General features: G+C 46.8%; 2 protein-coding genes across 2 annotated transcripts in view; one reads left to right on the forward strand and one right to left on the reverse strand.

Annotated features, from left to right (window-relative positions):
* shc2 (SHC (Src homology 2 domain containing) transforming protein 2) overlaps window positions 1-14,323 on the forward strand; it is a 17,331-nt gene extending 3,008 nt beyond the window's left edge. Inside the window, 12 exon segments of the mRNA XM_060067435.1 lie at window positions 3,100-3,170; window positions 5,888-5,948; window positions 6,166-6,285; window positions 6,516-6,569; window positions 6,769-6,820; window positions 7,338-7,467; window positions 8,475-8,655; window positions 9,726-9,819; window positions 10,215-10,373; window positions 10,903-11,252; window positions 11,809-11,990; window positions 12,404-14,323. Of these exon segments, the coding sequence (XP_059923418.1) occupies window positions 3,100-3,170; window positions 5,888-5,948; window positions 6,166-6,285; window positions 6,516-6,569; window positions 6,769-6,820; window positions 7,338-7,467; window positions 8,475-8,655; window positions 9,726-9,819; window positions 10,215-10,373; window positions 10,903-11,252; window positions 11,809-11,937 (1,401 nt within the window). The 3' untranslated portion in view covers window positions 11,938-11,990; window positions 12,404-14,323.
* Window positions 14,324-14,493: 170 nt separating this feature from the next.
* On the reverse strand, window positions 14,494-20,524 carry ankrd24 (ankyrin repeat domain 24). Its single transcript, XM_060067436.1, has 8 exons — window positions 20,361-20,524; window positions 19,296-20,134; window positions 18,554-18,876; window positions 17,499-17,732; window positions 15,988-16,164; window positions 15,694-15,882; window positions 15,471-15,536; window positions 14,494-14,974 (listed from the first exon to the last, which is right to left on the reverse strand). The coding sequence occupies exons 1-8, from the start codon at window positions 20,522-20,524 to the stop codon at window positions 14,900-14,902; spliced, it is 2,067 nt and encodes a 688-aa protein (XP_059923419.1). The 3' UTR covers window positions 14,494-14,899.
* Window positions 20,525-21,093: the final 569 nt, after the last annotated feature.

A 21,093-nucleotide genomic window follows, 5' to 3' on the forward strand; every position in this document is an offset into this window, starting at 1 on the left:
TCCTGATTAACCGGCTGTAGGGTCCAGCATACTCCCTTAATGGTATTACACAGGCACCATTCATTCCAATATTCAATTACATTTAATCACAGTGATTTGCATCATGTGATGTGGAAGATAGGGGTTGGCTCCCCGGGACGTGAGAGGGGCTGGGTCAGTACGTTAGTACGTCCGCACTGAGGGAAAATCCTCTTAGCCTCATGAGGGGTGCTAGCTTAGAATAGCATTGGCGTGCTAGCTTAGAATAGCATTGGCTGGTCCTAGTGTAGAGGTCTTGTGTTGGTGAACGTTGTGGTGAAGCTGTGAACATTTGATTTGACGTATCAATGTAATTCTATTTAAATATAGGTATAGAAGTATGCTACTCTAATAACTAAAGGGTGGATGATATAAAACTGAATATCTACTGCATTGACACCTGCAAGTAGCTACAGTTCGAGAAATGATAATAATGTTAACACTAGGCCTGAAGTGTAACACAGTGATACAACCGCAAAGGGAGGAGCACTTGATGAATGCATGCATGTCAAGTGATTGGGTTTCTGCTGTGCTATGCCCTTTATTTTCAGCACTCTCTCTTTTTCTCTCTCACTCTTGCCTTTTCTCTCTCTCTCTCTCTCTCTCTCTCTCTCTCTCTCTCTCTCTCTCTCTCTCTCTCTTACTTTCTCTCTCTGTCTCTTTCTCCCCCTTTTATTTTCCCTCTTATGTCTCTCTCTCTCACTCTCACTCTCGCCCTCTCTCTCACTCTCTTGCTCTCTCTCCCACACACACTGGGATGTGAGGTGGGAGTCGTGGGACAGCTCATGTCTGCCCTGTAGCTCTCTCTATCTCTCTCTCACGCTCTCTCTATCTCTCTCTCACGCTCTCTCTATCCCTCTCTTTTATAGCCATGCAGTTCCACCACCCATTAATGTCTGCACCGCATCTGCCAACCGTTGAGGCATCGCATTTCTCCTCCACACACACACACACACACACACACACACACACACCTCCCCCCAACACACCTCCCCTAACCAGCCACCCGTGGGTAGGAGATTCCATAAACCCAAGTGTGTCACCACCACCTACACTGCAACACTACATGCACGTGTACAATCAAGTTTAAAGTTCTGGATGCTGCAGTACTTCCTGTCCAATTACCACATCTACCCATTCATTATTAAATCCGTCCACCCACTTAGAAAGCTAGGAGGAGTGCACTGCTGGGCCCCCAGTTGGCCTGACTAGCACTGGCCTTACGTCGTAGGAGAGACATACAGAGAGGCTCTCTGACTGTTCAGATATTAGATAACAAACTTTGCAGAACAAGAAGTTTCCTTTTCCGGCAGTAATAAGTGCAGGTCTACACAAGCTAACGGGAATGAATCCTTGAATTTCCTGTGGGACGGTTCATGGGAAATGATATGTTTTCTTGAGAGAGAGAGAGAGAGAGAGAGAGAGAGAGAGAGAGAGAGAGAGAGAGAGAGAGAGAGAGAGAGAGAGAGAGAGAGAGAGAGAGAGAGAGAGAGAGAGAGAGAGAGAGAGAGAGAGAGAGAGAGAGAGAGAGAGGGAGGGAGGGAGGGAGGGAGGGAGGGAGGGAGGGAGGGAGGGAGGGAGGGAGAAGGAGATGGATCGAGAGAAGCTCCCTGATTGAAGACTTCCCCCTGTCCCATAATCTGGTTAAAAGTCTCATTAAGCTCTCAGACCAATGGGTCGCCCACACTCAAACACACGTACAAATACACACACACACAATGTGTGCGTGTGTTTGTATTTAGCAACTTTCCAGGCGTTCTATGCTCCACAAGTCCTTAGTGATCTGATATAAGATGGGTATCGAGTTCTTTTTTGATATAGCACTGAATTGTTCAAGGTAAACCCACAGAAGGCTCCTTATTGAGCATCAAACATCATCAATAGGACTGTGGAGGTAGTTACACTGAAATAGGAACACACTAAACTGATATTAATAAATAGTTGGTTTGAAATACAAGCCAATATTTGAACACTTACTTACATTTTAGTGTCCTGGCCATATCAACTCTAAGTATTTTTGTATTGTAGTATGTATAAAACGTTATTGTTATGCTTTGTAGAGTAAAATACGGTTGGATTTAGGTTATGGTTTAGAGTTTCTCTCAGTCAGCTGCTACCTACTATCCAATTAGTTGAAAAAGGTGGAAAATGGTTTGCCTCCCCCCTCCATACACACACCACACACACACACACACACACACACACACACACACACACACACACACACACACTAAAACACCACTCCTCAGGGACCTGGGAAGTCACAGTTTGTTCTTAGCTCTTAGCACGGGTAATCAAGTCAAGGCACCATTAGCCTCAGACCTGTTCGCCACTACAACACAAGCCACTCAGACGCCCCCCCCCCCCCCCCCTCCCCTTTCACTGGAGTACAATCAAAACTGCACACATTTCAAGCCATAATATATAATGTGTATATAATGTGCTCACATATAACTTTTATGACCCATCATTGGGTCTTTTCGGAGACAAGGCAATTGGTTGATAACGTATAGATCAGAAATTCAGAAAAGGGGATTGGGAGAGGTAATGTCGACTACTTTTTTATTTTTTAAGCCAGACTCCAGGCAGCCAGTGGCACGCCCATATCGTCTAAGATACTTGAAATCTGAGTTCCAAGCACTACACTGAGCATATGGTATGCTGAGCATATTGCTACCTTGGTAATTGACTATGGGACTGCCATAAATCTTCATTGTCTGCTGGCTTATCCACAGAATCTTTAAGCCGGCCTGTGGATGTGTGTGCCTGTGGTGTAGAGTTACGAAATAACACAATTCCTGGCACTGAAACCAAGAAAATGGTCAAGGTAGAATGCAATACAACAATACAAGGCTGAACCAAACACAAAGAAGAAGACAAAGAAGAAGCATGATTACAAAATATATAAAACATGAATTTGATCGAATGTAATTGCAGCCTTCTGAGACGAAGCCAATCATTTTACGGTGAAAGAAATTGTCATGACAATAAGAGATCTGCGTGAGATGCGTTATGTAACCCTGTTCCAACCATACTGATGGAGCTTTCTTTTGTGTGTTTCATGACTGCTCCTCTGAGCAGTACATGGGCTGCATCGAGGTGCTGAAATCGATGCGCTCGCTGGACTTCAACACCCGGACTCAGGTGACGAGGTAAGCTGCACGGCTACAGCTCTCTCTCTATAAGGCTATGGTGCTGAATCAGCAGCATCTGATCCGATATGAGATGAGATGAAGCACCGTTTCAGCTGCCAATCTGCAAGCCAAAGAGACTTTGTTATCCCACATCCCCACCAGAGAATACTTAATTTAGGAGATGGGGTTTTAGCCTTTCAGACAATTGTGTGGGCCAGGTCCGAGATGAGCCAAGCCCCCTTGCCTTCTCCGATGGGATTTTAACTTTCTGTCTGAAAGTCTTTGACATCTTTGGGAAAGGTTAATGAATGCATCACGGGATATTTCTATATTTCTTTGTTTGTATGTTAAATGGATTCGTGGCTTCAAATGTCACCAACTTTCCTAAATCTGATTCCCTCTCAGCAATACACTAATGTATTCGAGTGTATGTATGATTGTGCATAATCATAGATTACTTCTGCCTTCCTGTATTCTGAGTGTATTTTTCTACGCTCCACGTGATGTTATTGTTATGAAAGGGCGGATACCCTGCCATCCCGCGGCCCTTTGGGAATGCTGTCCATGCTCATCTCTCTCTCTCTCTCTCTCTCTCTCTCTCTCTCTCTCTCTCTCTCTCTCTCTCTCTCTCTCCACTCTCTCCACTCTCTCCCCTTCTCATCGATTGGTGGTAATCTGAGCCCATGTGCCCCCAAAGACTTAAGTGGATGAAGGGGTGGGGTGGAGGGGATGCAAAAGAGGGGGGAATGGAGATCTATTATTGATGATGTCAGGCTAATGACAGCGGTAGGGCCTCGGTGTGGTCCTTAGGAACGCACGTTGGCGGATAATGTCTGGTGTGACTCACAGACACAGCTCTTCAAAACAACAACACAACACGAGAGAGAGAGAGAGAGAGAGAGAGATGGACGTTTTATTATTAGTAGCATATATATATAGAGTATCTGTCAGTATTCCTGTAGTTTACTAGGAATTCGTAGTATTTGTATTGTGTCAATACGCCAGAACATTGAGAAGCAGCTTTTTACATGTTTGTGACATAGGTTGGACGTGCTTGGTTTATCAGAAGGATTACGCTTGTGCTTTTCGGCTGATATTCTGGGAGCTGAATCGGTTAGGTGTGGGTTTGAGATGATCATTGCTCTCCATAAATTCATCAATCTGGATATTTTGGGGTTCATTTCTCTCCCCTCCAAGTTGACTGAGGTCTGCAGAGCGATACTCGGCCCGTTGAACCAGAGATCACATGACACCAGTCCTTCTGACGCTGAGGGCACCACGCCAGCAACTCTGAGGAAAACTGTTCCTCTGTGTTCATGATAAGTTCGTAAAATATCTCAGGGAAAATTACTTTGGTCGAAGTACATTTTAGAGCTAGATTTGCTGAAATAGATCGGGACAACAGCAACAAGTGATTTGTTTCCGAGTGTGTCTTCTATTGGCATATGATTGTAAGAATCAACCTCAACTAGCAGTGGAGCTGGTTTACTCCCAGCTGAAAGATTCTGGGTTTGAGCCCCATAGTATGTATATTTGTATGCATCCTTCAGCAGGGAGCATAACCTATATATCATGGATAGAATAAGCAGTGTTTTCCTTAAACGCCAAATGTAAGCCATTCTGTCGTTCTGGAGTGCTCGGCTCATTAAGGCAAAGAGAAGTGATGTAGGTTAGCATTTGGATTCTAGTCCAGGGCAGATGCTAGGATACAGGTTAGCAAAGTGAAACAACAACGACAACAACGACAACAACAACAGCAACAACGCATCGTCTGCTCCCACTGAGTCATCCACTGTGGTGTTAAACAAAACTAAATCCCAGTGAAGACCTTTAATTGAGACGGGGCCTGGGACTGCTTCTTAAATATTCACGAGCCACTTGATAGGGCCAGGCATGGTTTACGAATTTGACAAGTCTCTTGTGTCCTCCATTCCCCCCCCCCCCCCCCCTTACAATGGAAGGACGAAAAACTTGAGCCCTGAGGGCTCCACAGTTTACTTCTGATCTCTGCCAGAACTGCAGCGCTCAGGACCCAATGGGTGTTTTTTATGCGACTATTCCCAAGAGTCCAAATCCCACAAGTTGAACAAAAATAACCAACAGCTGGACTATAACTGTGGGGTTAAGTAGTGCTCAGAGCACCAACAGATGTCAATAAAAGCACAGAAGGTTAACATAAGTAACAAAACAAGACGGATGCATTCTAGAAGAATCGTGTTATTGAGGAAATAGGTCTTTAGTTTTCGAAATCGACTCATTGACTGTTGGCTGTACCAAAAACTCAGTGTGGTCTCTTTGAGTGTTGACTTCTCGAAAAACATTCCTTTGAACTCAGATGGATCGGGGATCTATGACCCTCGCATGCAGGGATGGAACAGAGGCCCACTGTTCCTTGCTAGCTTATGCAACATGTTTATCCTACATGCGATGGCCCTGAGCGCTTGGAATCGCTCTTCAAATCGCTATTTGAAAACAAGTCTACGTCTGCCCTGATGCAGTGGAGGAGCGGTGTTTAAATATTCGTTACACATTGTCGAAACCGAAGGATCGATGACGGTACGATACATGTCGTCATTTGTAAACATTGACACACTTTGAACTTTAACTCCCTCCGATGCCATTGGTCAGCTCTGCTGCCCGTCCATGGACGCCCACATGGAGGTACACTAATTCCTGATCAGCAGGTTGGGTTTCTGTGGTGTTTATCTAACCTTTGACCTTTCTCCCCCCACCAGGGAAGCCATCAACAGGCTGTGCGAAGCTGTGCCTGGCAGTAAGGGAGCATGGAGGAAGAAGGTCAGTCCTAAAGGGTAGCTCTTCTGGGCATGTGCAGATCAAACGGCATATGGGAATAGAATGGCACTAGGATTCGGTGTTAAATCAACACCGTGGAACCAATGATTGAATCTAATGGCCTTACAATTCTCTGACAATGTGGGATGATTTTATAAATATAAAAATATATAATTTTTTACTATTTCTTATACTAAAAAATATACTATTTTTTATGCAGTCGCTGAACAAAGCTCTCCTGTCCATCATGGGGAAGAGTAACCTGCGCTTCGCAGGCATGAGTATTGCTGTCAACATCTCCATAGAAGGCCTCAGTCTGCTCATCCCCACCACACGACAGGTCAGACACCACTGTTTCAGATCATAAAGAGTGAATAACATTCACTAATAAGGGGTTACCTGTCCCGGGTGCATTTATCATTGCACCCAGATCAGTTATCATTATTAACTGTACCGTGATTATATTCCATTCTTGTTGTGTGCTGAACCACCTTCCTTAAATCTCCCTTGGAGGGAATCCTTTTTTTTAACTGAATGGCCTTTCTTATTTCTATCATTGTTGGTTTCCAGGTGATAGCACACCATCCGATGCAGTCCATCTCCTTTGCCTCTGGCGGAGACACGGTGAGTCCGGTGTCCCTCCCTCCTTGTCTTGTTGTCTCCAATATGACCGGGCCTCTCTGGCAGATGGCGCTGGTCTGAACCACGGTGACCTGCGACCGAACCTCATGACCCAGGAATCAATGAGAGCTCTAACGTGATTACAGTGCTCTGAATGGCCCCGCTCATGAAGCATTTCCGTTTCCTTTTTTTTGCGTTGCAGGACACACCGGACTATGTTGCATACGTGGCCAAAGACCCAGTCAATCAGCGAGGTATCTGGAACGTTCTCTTGTTGCTCAACAGCCGCCCACAGCCAGTTGTTTTTAGTTAGTTTAGTTAGTTTGACACCAGCACAGGGTCGTGGTGACACAGTGACACATGTTACCCCAGCGCGGGCTGTGGTGACTCACTGTCACTGGTTTCTTGTTCTGTTGATATCGTGTTTCCAGATTTCTTTCGTAAATGATTTTGATGCACTCTCAGGCGATTTGATTTGAACTTTGCTGTGTGAATGTGTGAGTCGAATGTATGTTTCACCTATTTCTTTGAGCATGTCTAGTATTTTCTTGTTTATAGAAAATCAAGTCATAGACGTTTGCGATCGTTCATCAAAATTGTTTAAGAAAAAGTGTCCAAACCTTAAATATAAAAGAAAATAAATAATGTCAGTAAAAGCCATGTGACTGTTCATCTGCGAACATCACAGCCAACTAATAAGACTTCAAACTTTGGTATTCAAACCCGCTGACCCCACTGTCTCTCCCCCCTCTCTCTCCCTCTCCCTCCCAGCGTGTCACATCCTGGAGTGCTCCGATGGTTTAGCCCAGAGTGTGATCAGTACCATCGGACAGGCCTTCGAGCTTCAGTTCAAACAGTACCTGCACAGCCCCCCTAAAACCATGGCCCCCTCGATGGAGAGGTGAGAACGTCCCCCAATCCACAGCCATGACTTCTGTGGACATGATGGTTTTCATCCACACAGTTCCTCCATATCCATGTAGTCGATCCATGTTAAGCACCTTCTATCTCTTCTATGTTTTGAGGCACAGGCACTTTTGTTGAATGTTACTTCCAGATTCGGATGCTCCTGGTCTTCTTAAGAATACAATATAAAGTCACTGTAACAGAGGAATTCATCGATCGTAATATCCCATCATACTTCATAGGATTTGTCTGTAGATTCACACACCATGGGATGACGACAATTTTTGCTGAGTTGAATAAAATTGCAGCGTTGCATTTTCCTTCACCGATACAAACCCGATACAAACCTCTCTGATTTCTCTGCCGCCCATGTGAGGGAAACACGAACCCTCATCTCCGACTGTCACAAAATCCATCTTTCAATCCGATTGCTATAAATATTAGAAGAGTTTTTATCCTGCAGCTTGTGGCTCCGCCCCTTGTTTATTCTGCTTGCGTCGGGTTTCAACTGCACCGGCCCCGACGATAACCTCAGAGTGTGTTGATGTATGTACAGACCACAGCGTATGCATTACATGTTTGGGGACAGCATCCCAGACCTCAGACCACCGTTTTGTTTGCAACATGACTATTGCTATTTAATCTATTATAGGACTTAAATATATATACATATATATTACTTACCTATATATATCAAATGGCAGTGTGCACACAAGAGGGTGTTTCGGGGTGGGCAAAAGTGGACCAGATTGAAGGATATTATAGTGTAAAATAATTCCCTCATGGATAGAGCGCATTATTCTTGAGGAACTTTCTATTTCAAACTTTTGTTAGTGGAGTCCATTTACATAGAAAAGTTGAATAGCGCAGTTTTAAACGTGATGACAGTAGCATAGTGACAAAGAGGGTATAGAGCGCCCATCCCTTTTTTCCACCGTTCATCATATATCCGCCAGTGGTTCAACACGGACCTTGGGTTTGTCTCCGTGTTCCCCGCACCAGGACCCACCGGCTGGAGGAGCCCTCCTGGGGAGAGGAGGACGAGTCCTCGGAGCACGACTACTACAACAGCATCCCCGGGAAGGAGCCTCCGCTGGGGGGCGTGGTGGACTCCCGGCTCCGGCCCAGCACCTCACTCATTGGTCACATCCACACCCAGCCCCAGAGCAAGGCAGCCAATCAGGTAGGCTCAGGTCAAGCCCAATGTCATTCGGGTAGCAAGCCTTGACCACGGTCTCACAACAGGATTGCCCTGACATTGAGAGACCCCAGAGGGGAGATATACCCTAAGAAGGAGCACAGAAGCGGGATCGTACAAGGAGGGTGGTGCACTTATAATAATTATGATAATTCATTGCATTTATATAGCATCATCATTTTTCAAGGTACCCAAGCGTTTTACATAGTGACTGTTTGAGTGTGTGTGTGTGTGTGTGTGTGTGTGTGTGTGTGTGTGTGTGTGTGTGTGTGTGTGTGTGTGTTAGGGGGGTTATGATCCTCATCAAATTTCAGTGGAGGATGAGTTGGTGTCTAGTAGGTGCCTTATGAACAGACATATAATGGTAAAAAATAAATAAATAAAGCGGAATTAAAGACTAGAATAATAATCGATTATTAAATAAACTCCACAAATGATATACTGTATATATTTAAAGTAACACTCTCTGTAAAATGACAAAGGTCTTCTTTTTATTTGTGAATCAAGACTTTAGAAGGACTTCATATTTGGCAAAATGTATCCCATGCATAGCTACAACTGATGCTATCTGCTTGTTGCTGAGGTTTTCCAGTAATACGTAATGTTAGAGGCTAACAAATGAGGCTGAATATGTGTACGTTTAGTCTAATTCAGCATTACCGGTCAGACAGACCCACCCAGCAACGGGATGTGAATGTTAAAACATCTAAGGCAACTAATGACATTTCATGCTTCCTCTCCCAGTAATGTTTACATGGGAATCGAGAGGCATATTACCGTACACTCTGACTATAAAAGGCCCTGGCTCGTCCTGAATGATCCTGAATAATGGGACCCTGCCGTAATAGAGAGATGAAGATATGATTACAGCAGCAGAACAGACCTCTCTGTTGCTGGATGGATACAGAGAGCCCACCCAATGCTTACTGCAACACACAAAACATAATACGAGTGTCTTTGGTTCAAATAAGTAGTGCTTCAGAAACGTTAGGTGGGGAACACTTTGCACAAGATTTAAATATGCATCATGGTCTGTGTTGTTTATTGGTTTGTAGCTGTGCTCATCCGGGAGGAGAGACCCAGGGTCCTTTGCTGCAGGACAGCTGTGCTACGAGCTGCACTGGGACACTGAAGCCAGCAATAGCTCAGGTAAGCCCCCTGGTGGCAACATGGATGTATCGCAGCCACTAAGAACATATTGCTATAAATCCTTAATTTATCATCTTAATTCCAGGAGTAAGTCTGATTCCTTAATGTATTTGTTATGAAACCACCGTCACTGTTTAAAAAGTCCACCATTCTCTGCAAACAATGAGTTCAGCCACTTCAGAGGGAGCCAAAATAGCAAAGCTAAATCCTACTTTCCATACTCTGTATGGATTGGGATACTCCATACTCCAATCTCTGTCCCTTTGGTCATGCAGTAACACAGTGTGGGACTAAACCACCCCAATGATAACTAACGTGCACACACCAATATACAGTGTACCATAAAAGACTGGACTCGAATACAATGTCTTCTGTGCTTTCTCGTACCACATTAGACGGTTACCTGTGCGCCGACGGCCAGTCGTCCAGCAGCAGGGACTATGAGGAGCACCTGTACGTTAACACTCAGACTCTGGACGGCATGGACGCTCTCACCCAGGGGCCCAACGGACACAAGGGCCCCGACAGTCCCCAGAAAGACATATTTGACATGCGTAAGTCCTATTCATGTGCGACTCGTTTAAGAGGAGGCCTTGAGATACAAACACAGCTTGTGTGCGTTATCAATTTAACCAAAACCTTTTATGAAAATAAATCTGTACACGTTTGATGACAATTGAAAAAATTCTCTTATGATATTAAGTATTACTTACTTAATTACTTACTTGATGATTTATGATTACATCATAAATCATCATTCGATACAAGGAATCTAGTGCTTGGCACCGACAGCAGTATATTGTTTCTCTTTTTTCTGAAAAATGTATGCAAGTCGCTTTGGATAAAAGCTTCTGCTAAATGCCCTAAATGTAAATTGACATGTGCGGAATCACATCCAAACAGGAAGAATATATTCCTTACATGTATCCCTTCCTCATTAGCAAGAAACTGAAACAAGCTTAGCTGAAATGAAAGCTAACGAGGCTTCTACTGTGGTTAGCACCGGTTCTCAGTGATCCATTGTGTAGGAGGTCCAGTCCGCTGAAGGTAACCCCTCTCTCTGTTGCGGACGGTGGGCGACAGGACCCTTCGAAGACGCCCTGAAGCTCCACGAGGCCAGCGGGGGAGGAGGTGCTGCCGGGTCCGGAGGAGGAGGAGCAGCAGGAGGAGGAGGAGGAGTGGGCGTGGTGGTCCTAGAGGACCAGTGGCCCAGCCCGCCGCGCCGCCGCGCCCCCGTTGCCCCCACTGAGGAGCAGCTCCGCAGGGAGTCCTGGTACCACGGGCGCATGAGCCGGCGGGACGCCGAGAAGGTCCTGATGCGGGACGGGGATTTCCTGGTCCGGGAGAGCACCACCAACCCGGGCCAGTACGTCCTGACGGGCATGCACTGCGGGCTGCCCAAGCACCTGCTGCTGGTGGACCCCGAGGGCGTGGTGAGTGCTGCTCAGCCTGGGAGGAAGTGAGGCGTCCACCAATCAGCAAAGGCCACGGCTCAGGGTGGCTTCATATGAGGCAAATCCATAATCTGATATAATAATAATTTATGTACGCATAATTTTTTTTTTTTCTATTTTTATAATAATAATATTAACTATTTTTACCTGGAATGGAACCATGGACAAATGAAGGATTGAATCAAGTATTACTATTTATTATTATGCGTTCCCTGCCTATGTAAAGCACTCTGAATTACCTTTGTGTTTGATCGGTCCAAATCGTGCATTGACGGGAAATTACTGAAAGTTTCTTTAGAAATGATGATGAGAGATAATTATTATTAAAGATATCATTTCAATAATTGATTCAACACATAATAACACTCTGTGAGAGTGGTATTCAATGAAGGAACAGCAATCGAGACCGTGGTTCCAAAGCGAAATCTTTCAGTCATTTCCAGTCCAACAACCACCACAACAACAACAACAACAACAAAAGCAAGGTCCCATCTCCGATCGCCTGATGTCTTCCTTGTGCTCCCCCTGCACGCAGGTCCGGACCAAAGACATGTTATTCGAGAGCATCAGCCACCTGATCTCGTACCATTTGAAGTATGAGCTTCCCATTGTGGCTGCGGAGAGCGAGCTTCACCTCCAGCAGGTGGTCCGCAGGAAACAGTGACCGCGCCCGACCTGGGCCCCCGGGGGCCAGTTGGGAGAGCCCTGCGTTGAGCGGTAGGCACCTGGCATGAGGCCGTGTTAGAGGTTAAGTGAGTCAGTAAGATCCCCATGGTTTGAGTCAATCTATATACTGTCTGTCCCGGAGGGGGTTTAAGTAGGGTGGGGTTGGCAACCCGACTTCTGTGTTGAAGCTGAAATACCCGGGTTGGAACCCTAGATTTTTATTTTATTTTGGAGATAAAAGCCACGTGAAAGGCAATAACATCGTCGGCATTTAATAAGCGTTGCTGACGTTGAGATTCCTGTAATCCTTCAAGTTCTGGAGACACTTACTGCTTCAATTGGTTGGATTCGTAAAACTGTTTAATGGAATGAAAATGTTTCATTTGTTATTGACGCATAAACGATGAAGATGAAGTATAAGTGTCACTTTATTAATTGAGCTTTCAAATGATCTCTCCTTGCAGGATCCAGAGATCAACCTTCTCAGAAGCTGAAGTCAGACGCTGAACACGGTAAGGAGAGAGGGGACCTAACCCCATCCTTTTCCCCCACGGACGTCCCAGGATAACAGAGAGGGTCGTGGCTCTCACATTCTACTCTCCCTCCTGACTTAGTAGCGTTATCAACTGTTGACAATTTGAGTTGCCCACAGCCTCCAGCATGCTGTCTTTAAGCTAGCCTACCTCTGTTTGGGAGAACACCACAAGTCAGCCCAATCGCAGGCGTGCGATCGCTTGCCAACTGATGTCCGATGTCCGATGCTGTTTCAGTGACGACAAGCTCTTTGCAAAGAGAGCATGGGTCACACTCTTTGCAGTCCAGGGAGTCACGCAGAAGAGTCTGGGGTCAGAGATGGAAGCCATAAGCCGTTAACATTACCACTGAAAAACTCTCAAAGAAATTCAAAAGGATGGATTCCACTTTACAACACAACCAATGTCTGGTCAAGCTACGCGGTTGACCAGCAGCTACATCAAAGAAGAGTATGGTTCATGGAAATATATTGTTTCATACCTGTCTCCGAAGGCACAATTGATAGGGATACAATGAGGAGGATGCGAGACTTTTCCACCTTTAACATTAGCCATGAACTGACAGCATGTCCCGTTTATCATTTCTCCCTCATAATCTCAGGATACAATTATTATGCAGTCTTTTAACAGAGAAACACATTTTAACAGAATACATTTTTGCAAAACATTTATTATTTGTATTTTGAATTGCTGGAATTTTATTTGGGTAGTTTAAAACCTTTAACGTTGTGGGAATTCATTTTGGGCAATTTCACCTGGTAATACGGTACATGTCAAGAGTCAACAGATGGCCCATTCTGTCATGCTTTGATCGCCAGCTCTTGCAAGAGTTCCTACATACAGAAAATTGTTACCCAGACGGTAATCCAGTCACTACTCTACTCAACGGTAACTTTACTATACTGTACGTGTGGTAGGTAATGGAAAGTCAATGTGGGCTGAAAGGGAGGGATATCCAATCCGATATCTCCCTTTGTGGTAGGCTGTCCACCTGATGTTTAAAGCCTTGAATGCAGTCTGCGTCATCACTTGTCCTGATATCACTTTGTGTGCTGTTGTTTGTACAATCTGGGCTAATCTGAAACGCCTGTGTATTGTAATGAAAGATCACTGAGATTGTGTTTCTTGGTCAAGTGAGAGAACCTCTATGCTACAGTAACACACTACTATACTTTCATACACAGCACATGTCTACGTGTCTTCAGTCTTTTGATGTTTAGTGCCTTAATGACTACAGAGACGGGCAGGTGCTGCCTGCATCTACCACTAGGGGGTGACAACGAGCTGTGTACATATTTTAGTTTTGGTACTCTTCCTTCGTTTCACTAGTTTTTGTTGCCATGCCAATGAATGTGTTCAGGGTGACTAAGCTCCTATACGTGATATAAGCTGCTCTGGTTTTTTGAGTACGAATGACATTTAATATATAGTTGTTTTATTGTACAAGTGTCCTAGACTGAATATGCTTTCGTAAAAATATCTATGTAAAACTATTATTTTAGTTTTTTTGTAAGACATTATATCCTGTGTCTAGACTTCACAAAATGTTTCAATGATCTGTTTGTATTAGTTCTGAGTTCTACTGGGGCCTCTATGTGTAGATTAGGCTGAATGGGTTTGCATTTGGATTCATCTGTCTTGAATAAGTTCTCAGCTCTTCAGCCCTACAGTCCCCAGAACTGCAGATCAGGCCTAAAAACCAGTTAGTAGAAAAACAAGGAGCCGAGATAGTGTGTAAGTTACACATTTTCCTTTCTGTTGCACCTATTTAGTTTTCCCCGGAAGCTTTCTGTCACTGATCATTTCCATTATCAACTGTGATGTTTTGTCAATAAAGTGAAATGCATCGTTTAGTTTGGCGCAATCTGTAGTCCAAAACTCTTAATGCAGCTCAGTCCAGCTCAGCAGACTAGTTTTCCTCCCACACTTACACACCACTTTAAAGTGGATAAACCATTGATAGAAAATATTTTGGCTCAGCATTTTGCATTAGTGCAACAGTGTAAAAAAAAGAGACAGAATTTATTCTGATTGTTTTTTTTTATTAAAACAACATTGTAGAAAAAGTTTTCCTATTACACAATGAATACCTTCGCTATTTATCTACAAATAATCAATCAAATGTCATCGTTCTTTCACCAGGAAGAACATACATTCGCCCCAAAGGCACTTTGTAATCGTATTGCTTCACCTTATCTTGTATTCCCTCTGTCCTGGTTAAGGTTCAGGGATTGTTTTTTAGATCATTGCATTGTGCGTTACTTTAACCAAGGCATGCAGATTCAGGACACGGGGGTTTGGTTGGGTGTTTCTCTATGTATCTAGTCGTCTAGTGGTCGTCTCCTGGGGGATGATAGATGGGACCCCACACTGGAAGCTCCAGTGTGGGGTGGTGGTGGTGGTGGTGGTGGTGATGGAGGGTCAGGGTCAGTGACCCTGCTCCTTGTGTGTCATCTTCAGGATCTGGAGGAGTAAGCTCTGCACGTCCTCGTCCATGCGCCCCTGGAGAGCACACACACATTGGTGTGTGTGTGTGGGTGTTTCTGTGTGTGTGTGTCTGTGTGTTTGTATGGGTGTATGCCAGGGGTCACCAACCTTTTTGAACCTGAGAGCTACTTCATGGGCACTGAGTCATACGAAGGGCACCCAGTTCTATACACTCTTCTTTAATAACAAATTTAGTTATATATTACTATTAATGATTAATGATACTCATCTATGTGAAGACATGTTAATTAATTAAGTCATGTTAATGATTTCTCACAATAATGATCAACAATGACTTAAAAAAGGTGGGAAAGAGTTGTTCTAGAATGAGTAGTGCTATTTTTAGAACAGGCCTGCGGGCGCCTCATGTGGTCCTTGCGGGCGCCATGGTTCCCGTGGGCACTGTGTTGGTGACCCCTGGTGTATGCACTCCAAAAAAAAACACATGCATACAATCGCTTGTCTTCATGGGGGGTGTGTGTGTGTGTGTGTGTGTTTTCATGTGACTCACCTGCACAGCTGACAGTAAATGGGAACGGTATACTGCAACCACCTGCTTGTGTCTTCTCTCCCAATCCTGCAGACAAGTTGTATTCATGTATCAGTTAAAGGTTCCTGGTCCAGTTTCTTCTGAATCTACGTCGCCTCACGTGCTCCATTGATCCAATTGGATAAAATATTTTATGTTGACCGATGATCTCAAACTATTTGCATACGTGTTCTTCATCGGTTACCTGGAGCTGTTGTGTGAGTATGGCCACTCTGTTCTGCAGCGCCACCTGTTGCCCGGGATTGTTATGATGAGCGGGCGAGAGGTTAGAGGGAGAGGGGGAGGAGGAGGAGGAGGAGGAGATGCCTAGAGGAGGAGACAGGGCTCCCAGCGCCTCCTTCAGGCGAAACACCTCCTTGGACAAGTCGGTGATCTGCACGAGGAGCAAAAGTTCCCGTTTATCGAATTGAATTCCACTATTTGCTCCATCCATTTCCTCCCTTTCTGACCTCCACCCCTTTCCCCAACCTCCACCCACCTTGCGGTCCTTCTCCTTGACCTGGCCCTGGGACTCCTGGATGTTTTTGTGGAGCTCCTGGACGTGGGTGGACTGGGCCTGCAGGTCGCTCATCTGTTTCTGCACCGTGGCCAGCTGGGCCTCAGCCACCTGCCGCTCGCTCTTGTTGAACAGCGCGTCCCTCTGGACCTGGAACACCTGGACAAGTGACGGAACAACCCCCCCGCTGGTAACTGACACCTGGACCAGTGACAGAACAACCCCCCCGCTGGTAACTGACACCTGGACAAGTGACAGAACAACCCCCACGCTGGTAACTGTCACCTGAATACCTGGACCAGCAACAGAACAACCCTTCAATGGTAACTGACACCTTTAGTTATAGATTAACAACCCTTCAATGGTAACTGACCCCTGAACACCTGGACAAGCCATACAACAACCCACCCATACACTGGTAACTGACACCTGAACACAGCTGGTTGATCAGACGATGATATCCATGTAGATTACTTAATGGTGAACGGCTAAATGAATCTATAGTTTGCATCTTAATCCAACAATTAATCCAAGGACCTAAATGAAGGCTAGGATAGGCGACAGGACAGCGTAGTGGTAAGGGTATAGCATGACTTCCTCCGGAAAGGTACCACATTTGCTCCCCATTGTCCAGAGCAAACCTGTAAGGATTCCATGAGCAAGATGACATCACCCCTACCCGCTCCATAGTGACTAGAAAAATACAAGTGAAATGACGAAATAGTAAACAGAACGCTATGTCATCTCAAAATACGGTGGCGGGGTCACATTGGACCTAGAAGGAATCACCTTTCAATGTAAACAAAAGCCTGGTTAAAGTGCAATCAACAAAGTGCAATGTTGAGGTTCTCCAGTAACCCTATTGTTTGGTTCAGAGGGGTGGGGGGTAGGACTGGCGGCCCTGTTGTCACTACGTTATTGTGAATGCATATCAATACGGTCATGCTTCAGCGGTCAGAAACAGATGAGTTTGGATGGCAGGAAGGTATAGAATAGAGAAAGTAATCCAGGTATGAATAATGCAGGAGGAGAAATGGGAGCTTGGTGCAGAAGGACTCTTTGAGGGGTAATGGATGATGCCACATGAAAATGGAAAGTATAATAGCCTTCCTAAAACTAACACATGCATATGTATGTGGGCAAGCACACGCAGGCACGCAAGGAGACGCGCACACACAAACACACAATGGCATGAACATGCACTCGCACGCACATAAAAAAACACATACACGACACACTGGTACGAACAAACATACACACACAGAAACATACACAGGCCAACAAAAAACACACAACATACACCATGTGCCAGATAATACACATCACACAGACACACACACAAACAGGAGCCAGATAACACACACACACACACACACACACACACACACACACACACACACACACACACACACACACACACACACCAAAGAAACCACACACACAGCCCAAACACACACACACACACACCACGCCCCCCCCAGCGGGTGACGGACCTCGGTGCAGGTCTTCTCGTGCTTGCGCGTGAGCTCGTTGAAGCGGGCGGTCAGGGAGTTGATGTCGGCCTGCAGGGCGAGGCGCTGGGCCTCGTGCTGCTCCTTGGAGATCAGGCCCTGCTCGGCCGCCTTCTGGCCCTTCAGCTCCCTCAGCTCCATGTCCTTCTCACTCAGAGCCTCCCGTGCCGCGGCCGCAGCCTGCTCGCTGGCCAGCAGGGTGCGCTGGAGCTCCGCCTGGTGGGTCGGTGAGACACTGAGTTAACCGGGGTGTGAATCTTTTTTTCAGTTTTTCCGTTTTCAGTTTTCTCTCCTTTAGATCGTGTTTCAGATTAGCGACCCAGCTATTTTATGAATCTAAAGTTGATTCAATATAAAAATTATCAGAAATAAGATTATAAATAATAAGTAATAATGTCATTACTAATACTGTCATTTCAATAACTAACGTCAGTAATGTCATTACAATAACTATTTAGACTTTAATCCAAAGCGATTACAGTATACGGATGTGAGTTGGAAGCAGTTAAAATTTTGGATGCTTCCAACAAGAACCTCTGGGCTGGGAGTCACCCGAAACCACTAGAATATCCGCAGTACCAGCAGTAATACGATTGGTTGACATCCCAACCATCCCAGCCATCTGACATTACACATGTTAACGAGCACACCGCTGTTGTCAACTCAATAACATTGATGTCCCCAATCACATGACTAATGACATTAACTATCTGAACCTGTGCTACAGATCCCCTTAAAGGTGACAGATATTATACCACCAGGTGTGATTGTAAAAAGCCATTACAACCAGTTTTGAAAACCTGTGGGCGTGTCCACCTAGATGTATGACGGATAGATGAGCAACGTTTGCCACAGTCCACCGGGTAGGCTGGTTGACTGATCTACCCAGCACACATCTAGGCGGACACGCCCTCTTGTGATGTCAGAAGAGGCCGGTGTTCCAAACGGTTTGTAATGGCCAATCACACGCACACCTGGTGGTCCAATACGTCCCCTTTAACACGCGTTAGCTCAAAGTCGCGGAGGGGGGGGCTGACCTGGGCGGTCTGGTGCTTCTCCTTGGGGACCGCGTCCTGCAGACCCTGGAGCTGGCCCTCCAGCTGGGCCATGCGCTCCCCGTCCCGCCCCCTCTGGGCCTTCTCCCCCTGCAGCTCCCGCAGGCTCTGGGCCAGCTGCTCCGACACGGCCGACAGCGCCTCCTTGTGTTTGGAGAGGGCCAGCGCGGCGTCCGGGGAGGCCCGCAGCGCCTCCTGGGCCCGGCCCTCGCGCTCGGCACACAGGCAGTCCAGCGCCTGGGCCGCCTCCTGCCGCGCCACCTCCAGCTCCTCCCGCACCGACGCCAGGGTCCGCCGGCCCGGCTCTGATGGGGCGGGGGGGGGGGGGGGGGGGTGGAGCACACAGACAGGGGTCACGGGGCGGTTCACAGGAGAACTGACGTTGTTCGCGCGTTCACAATCGTGATGACAGGAAGTCGCTCTCTTGGTCAGGAAGTCACTATGAATCATTACTGTCATAGAAGTATTAGGATCACTTTTATGCTTTCTTCCGACTAAAAACAAAGAGTTCCGTAACCACAGAAATGTGTAAATTGTGATTATGGCAATAGACGATACAATTACATTCACAGTAGTCTTTAAAGGGTATTTTCAGAAGCAGAAGGGCTTTAGCAACACTTTAACCACACCGGCACTAAACTTGCTACCACGGCAATGACGGACACCATACAGCCGCAACAGATTGCATTCAAACACCGACAACAACGGAAACGCAAACACCCACCGGACGCGATGGACGGCTCCGAGCCCTCGGAGCGATCCTCGTCGTCCTCTTCCTCCTCCTCCTCCTCCTCCTCCCCGCGGTGCGGGGACGGCCGGAGCCTCTCCAGCTCCAGCAGCGCCGTGTTCAGCCTCATGGCCACCTCGGCCCTCTCCCGGGCCAGCTGCTCGCACTGCACGCCCAGGTTCACCTGCACCTCCTCCAGCTCCGAGCGTGGCACGCTGCGCCTCAGCTGGCCCTCCAGCTCGCCCAGGCGCCCCTGCAGCCGCCGCACCAGCTCCCCGTCCCCGCCGCCGCCGCCGCCACCGCCGCCGCCGCCGCCGCCGCCACCGCCGCCGCCGCCGCCGCCCCTCTCCTCCCGCCCGGACGCCCTGCTCTCCGCCAGCTCCGCCTCTAAACGGCTCACCGTGTCCCTGAGCTGCGGCGCCTCCGCCTCGTCCCCGTCTCCGTCTCCTCTGTCGCCCGAGGACCCCCGCTCCGCCAGGGCAGCCTGGAGCTCCTCGACTCTGGCCCTCAGCTGTTGGATGGTGTCACTGTCCTGGCTCGCCCCGCCCCCCTCCCCCAGCCCGCTGTTGGCCAGCGCCGCCTCCAGCTCCCTCACCCTCGCTCTCAGCTGCTGCGTCTCCTCCTGGCCGCCCCCCCCCCCCACCTCCTCCTCCTCCTGCTCGGTGGTGGAGCTCGTGGGCCCCTCCACAGAGAAGACCCCCAGCTCCATCTGCTCCTTGAGCTCCTCCACCTCCGCCCTGGAGGAGGTCAGCTGCTGCTCCAGCTCCTCCACCTTCTCCCTCAGGGCTTGGGCGCCCTCCCCCTCCACACCTCCCTTCTGGGCCTCCTTATCCTGCCTGACAAACAACAACCCACGACGGCTTTCATCACTATCGATTAATGGATGTGTCTATTTGTCATGCTGGCACAGGTTACCTTTAATAGATGATGCTAGTAATTATATTGGTCAGATAGGTCCAAAATATCGATTTATTTACTGTATTCCCTCTTATTAATGTCAGCTCTAATTTAATAGACAATTTTTGGATTGTAGCTTTTCCAAATAGTAAGAGAGTGCCTTACGACTCTTCTGAATTGCTGGAGGCCTCTTGAGAAGCCTGGGCCTCGTATAAGCGATCCTGCAGGGACTCCAGCTCTTTCCTCAGGGTCTCATACCGGACCAAAGGCACAAAGTCTGGGCTGGAGCTTTGCATGTCTGTATCGTCTTTCTCAAACATCTCAAGCATCTAAAAGAAACATGGCAAAATAGGCTTTATTTTGAGTTGAGGAGAGGCAGAATTGAATGACACAATGGCACGAAACTTGTGTAACACATCTCAATTAGGGAAGGACAGAAAATTGAAAATGTATTGTTATTTTACTTGAGTGATAACAGATTAAAAATTGTCTGTAATCTATAGACTACTGCATATGGTGTCAATAGAATATCTACGTATATGTGTGGTCATAAATATATGGGGTCATAAGAAATGGTTTAGCATAATGCTGGTTAGCCTCCGTTCTCATCTGTTTAGCTTCTGCTAGCTATTGACACCTCTCTCTACGAATGAATCCTCCTCAAAAAGGCATAGAATCAGTTATGGACTTATTGTGGAGGGACGTGTGTGTGTGTGTGTGTGTGTGTGTGTGTGTGTGTGTGTGTGTGTGTGTGTGTGTGTGTGTGTGTGTGTGTGTGTGTGTGTGTGTGTGTGTGTGTGTGTGTGTGTGTGTGTGTGTGTGTGTGTGTGTGTGCGTGCGTGCGTGTGTATGTACTGTAGGAACACGTTGGTGGTCAGCGTGTGTGACCTCACCTGGA

The sequence above is a fragment of the Gadus macrocephalus genome, chromosome 12 (assembly GCF_031168955.1).
Source record: "Gadus macrocephalus chromosome 12, ASM3116895v1".
NCBI classification, from domain to species: domain Eukaryota; kingdom Metazoa; phylum Chordata; class Actinopteri; order Gadiformes; family Gadidae; genus Gadus; species Gadus macrocephalus.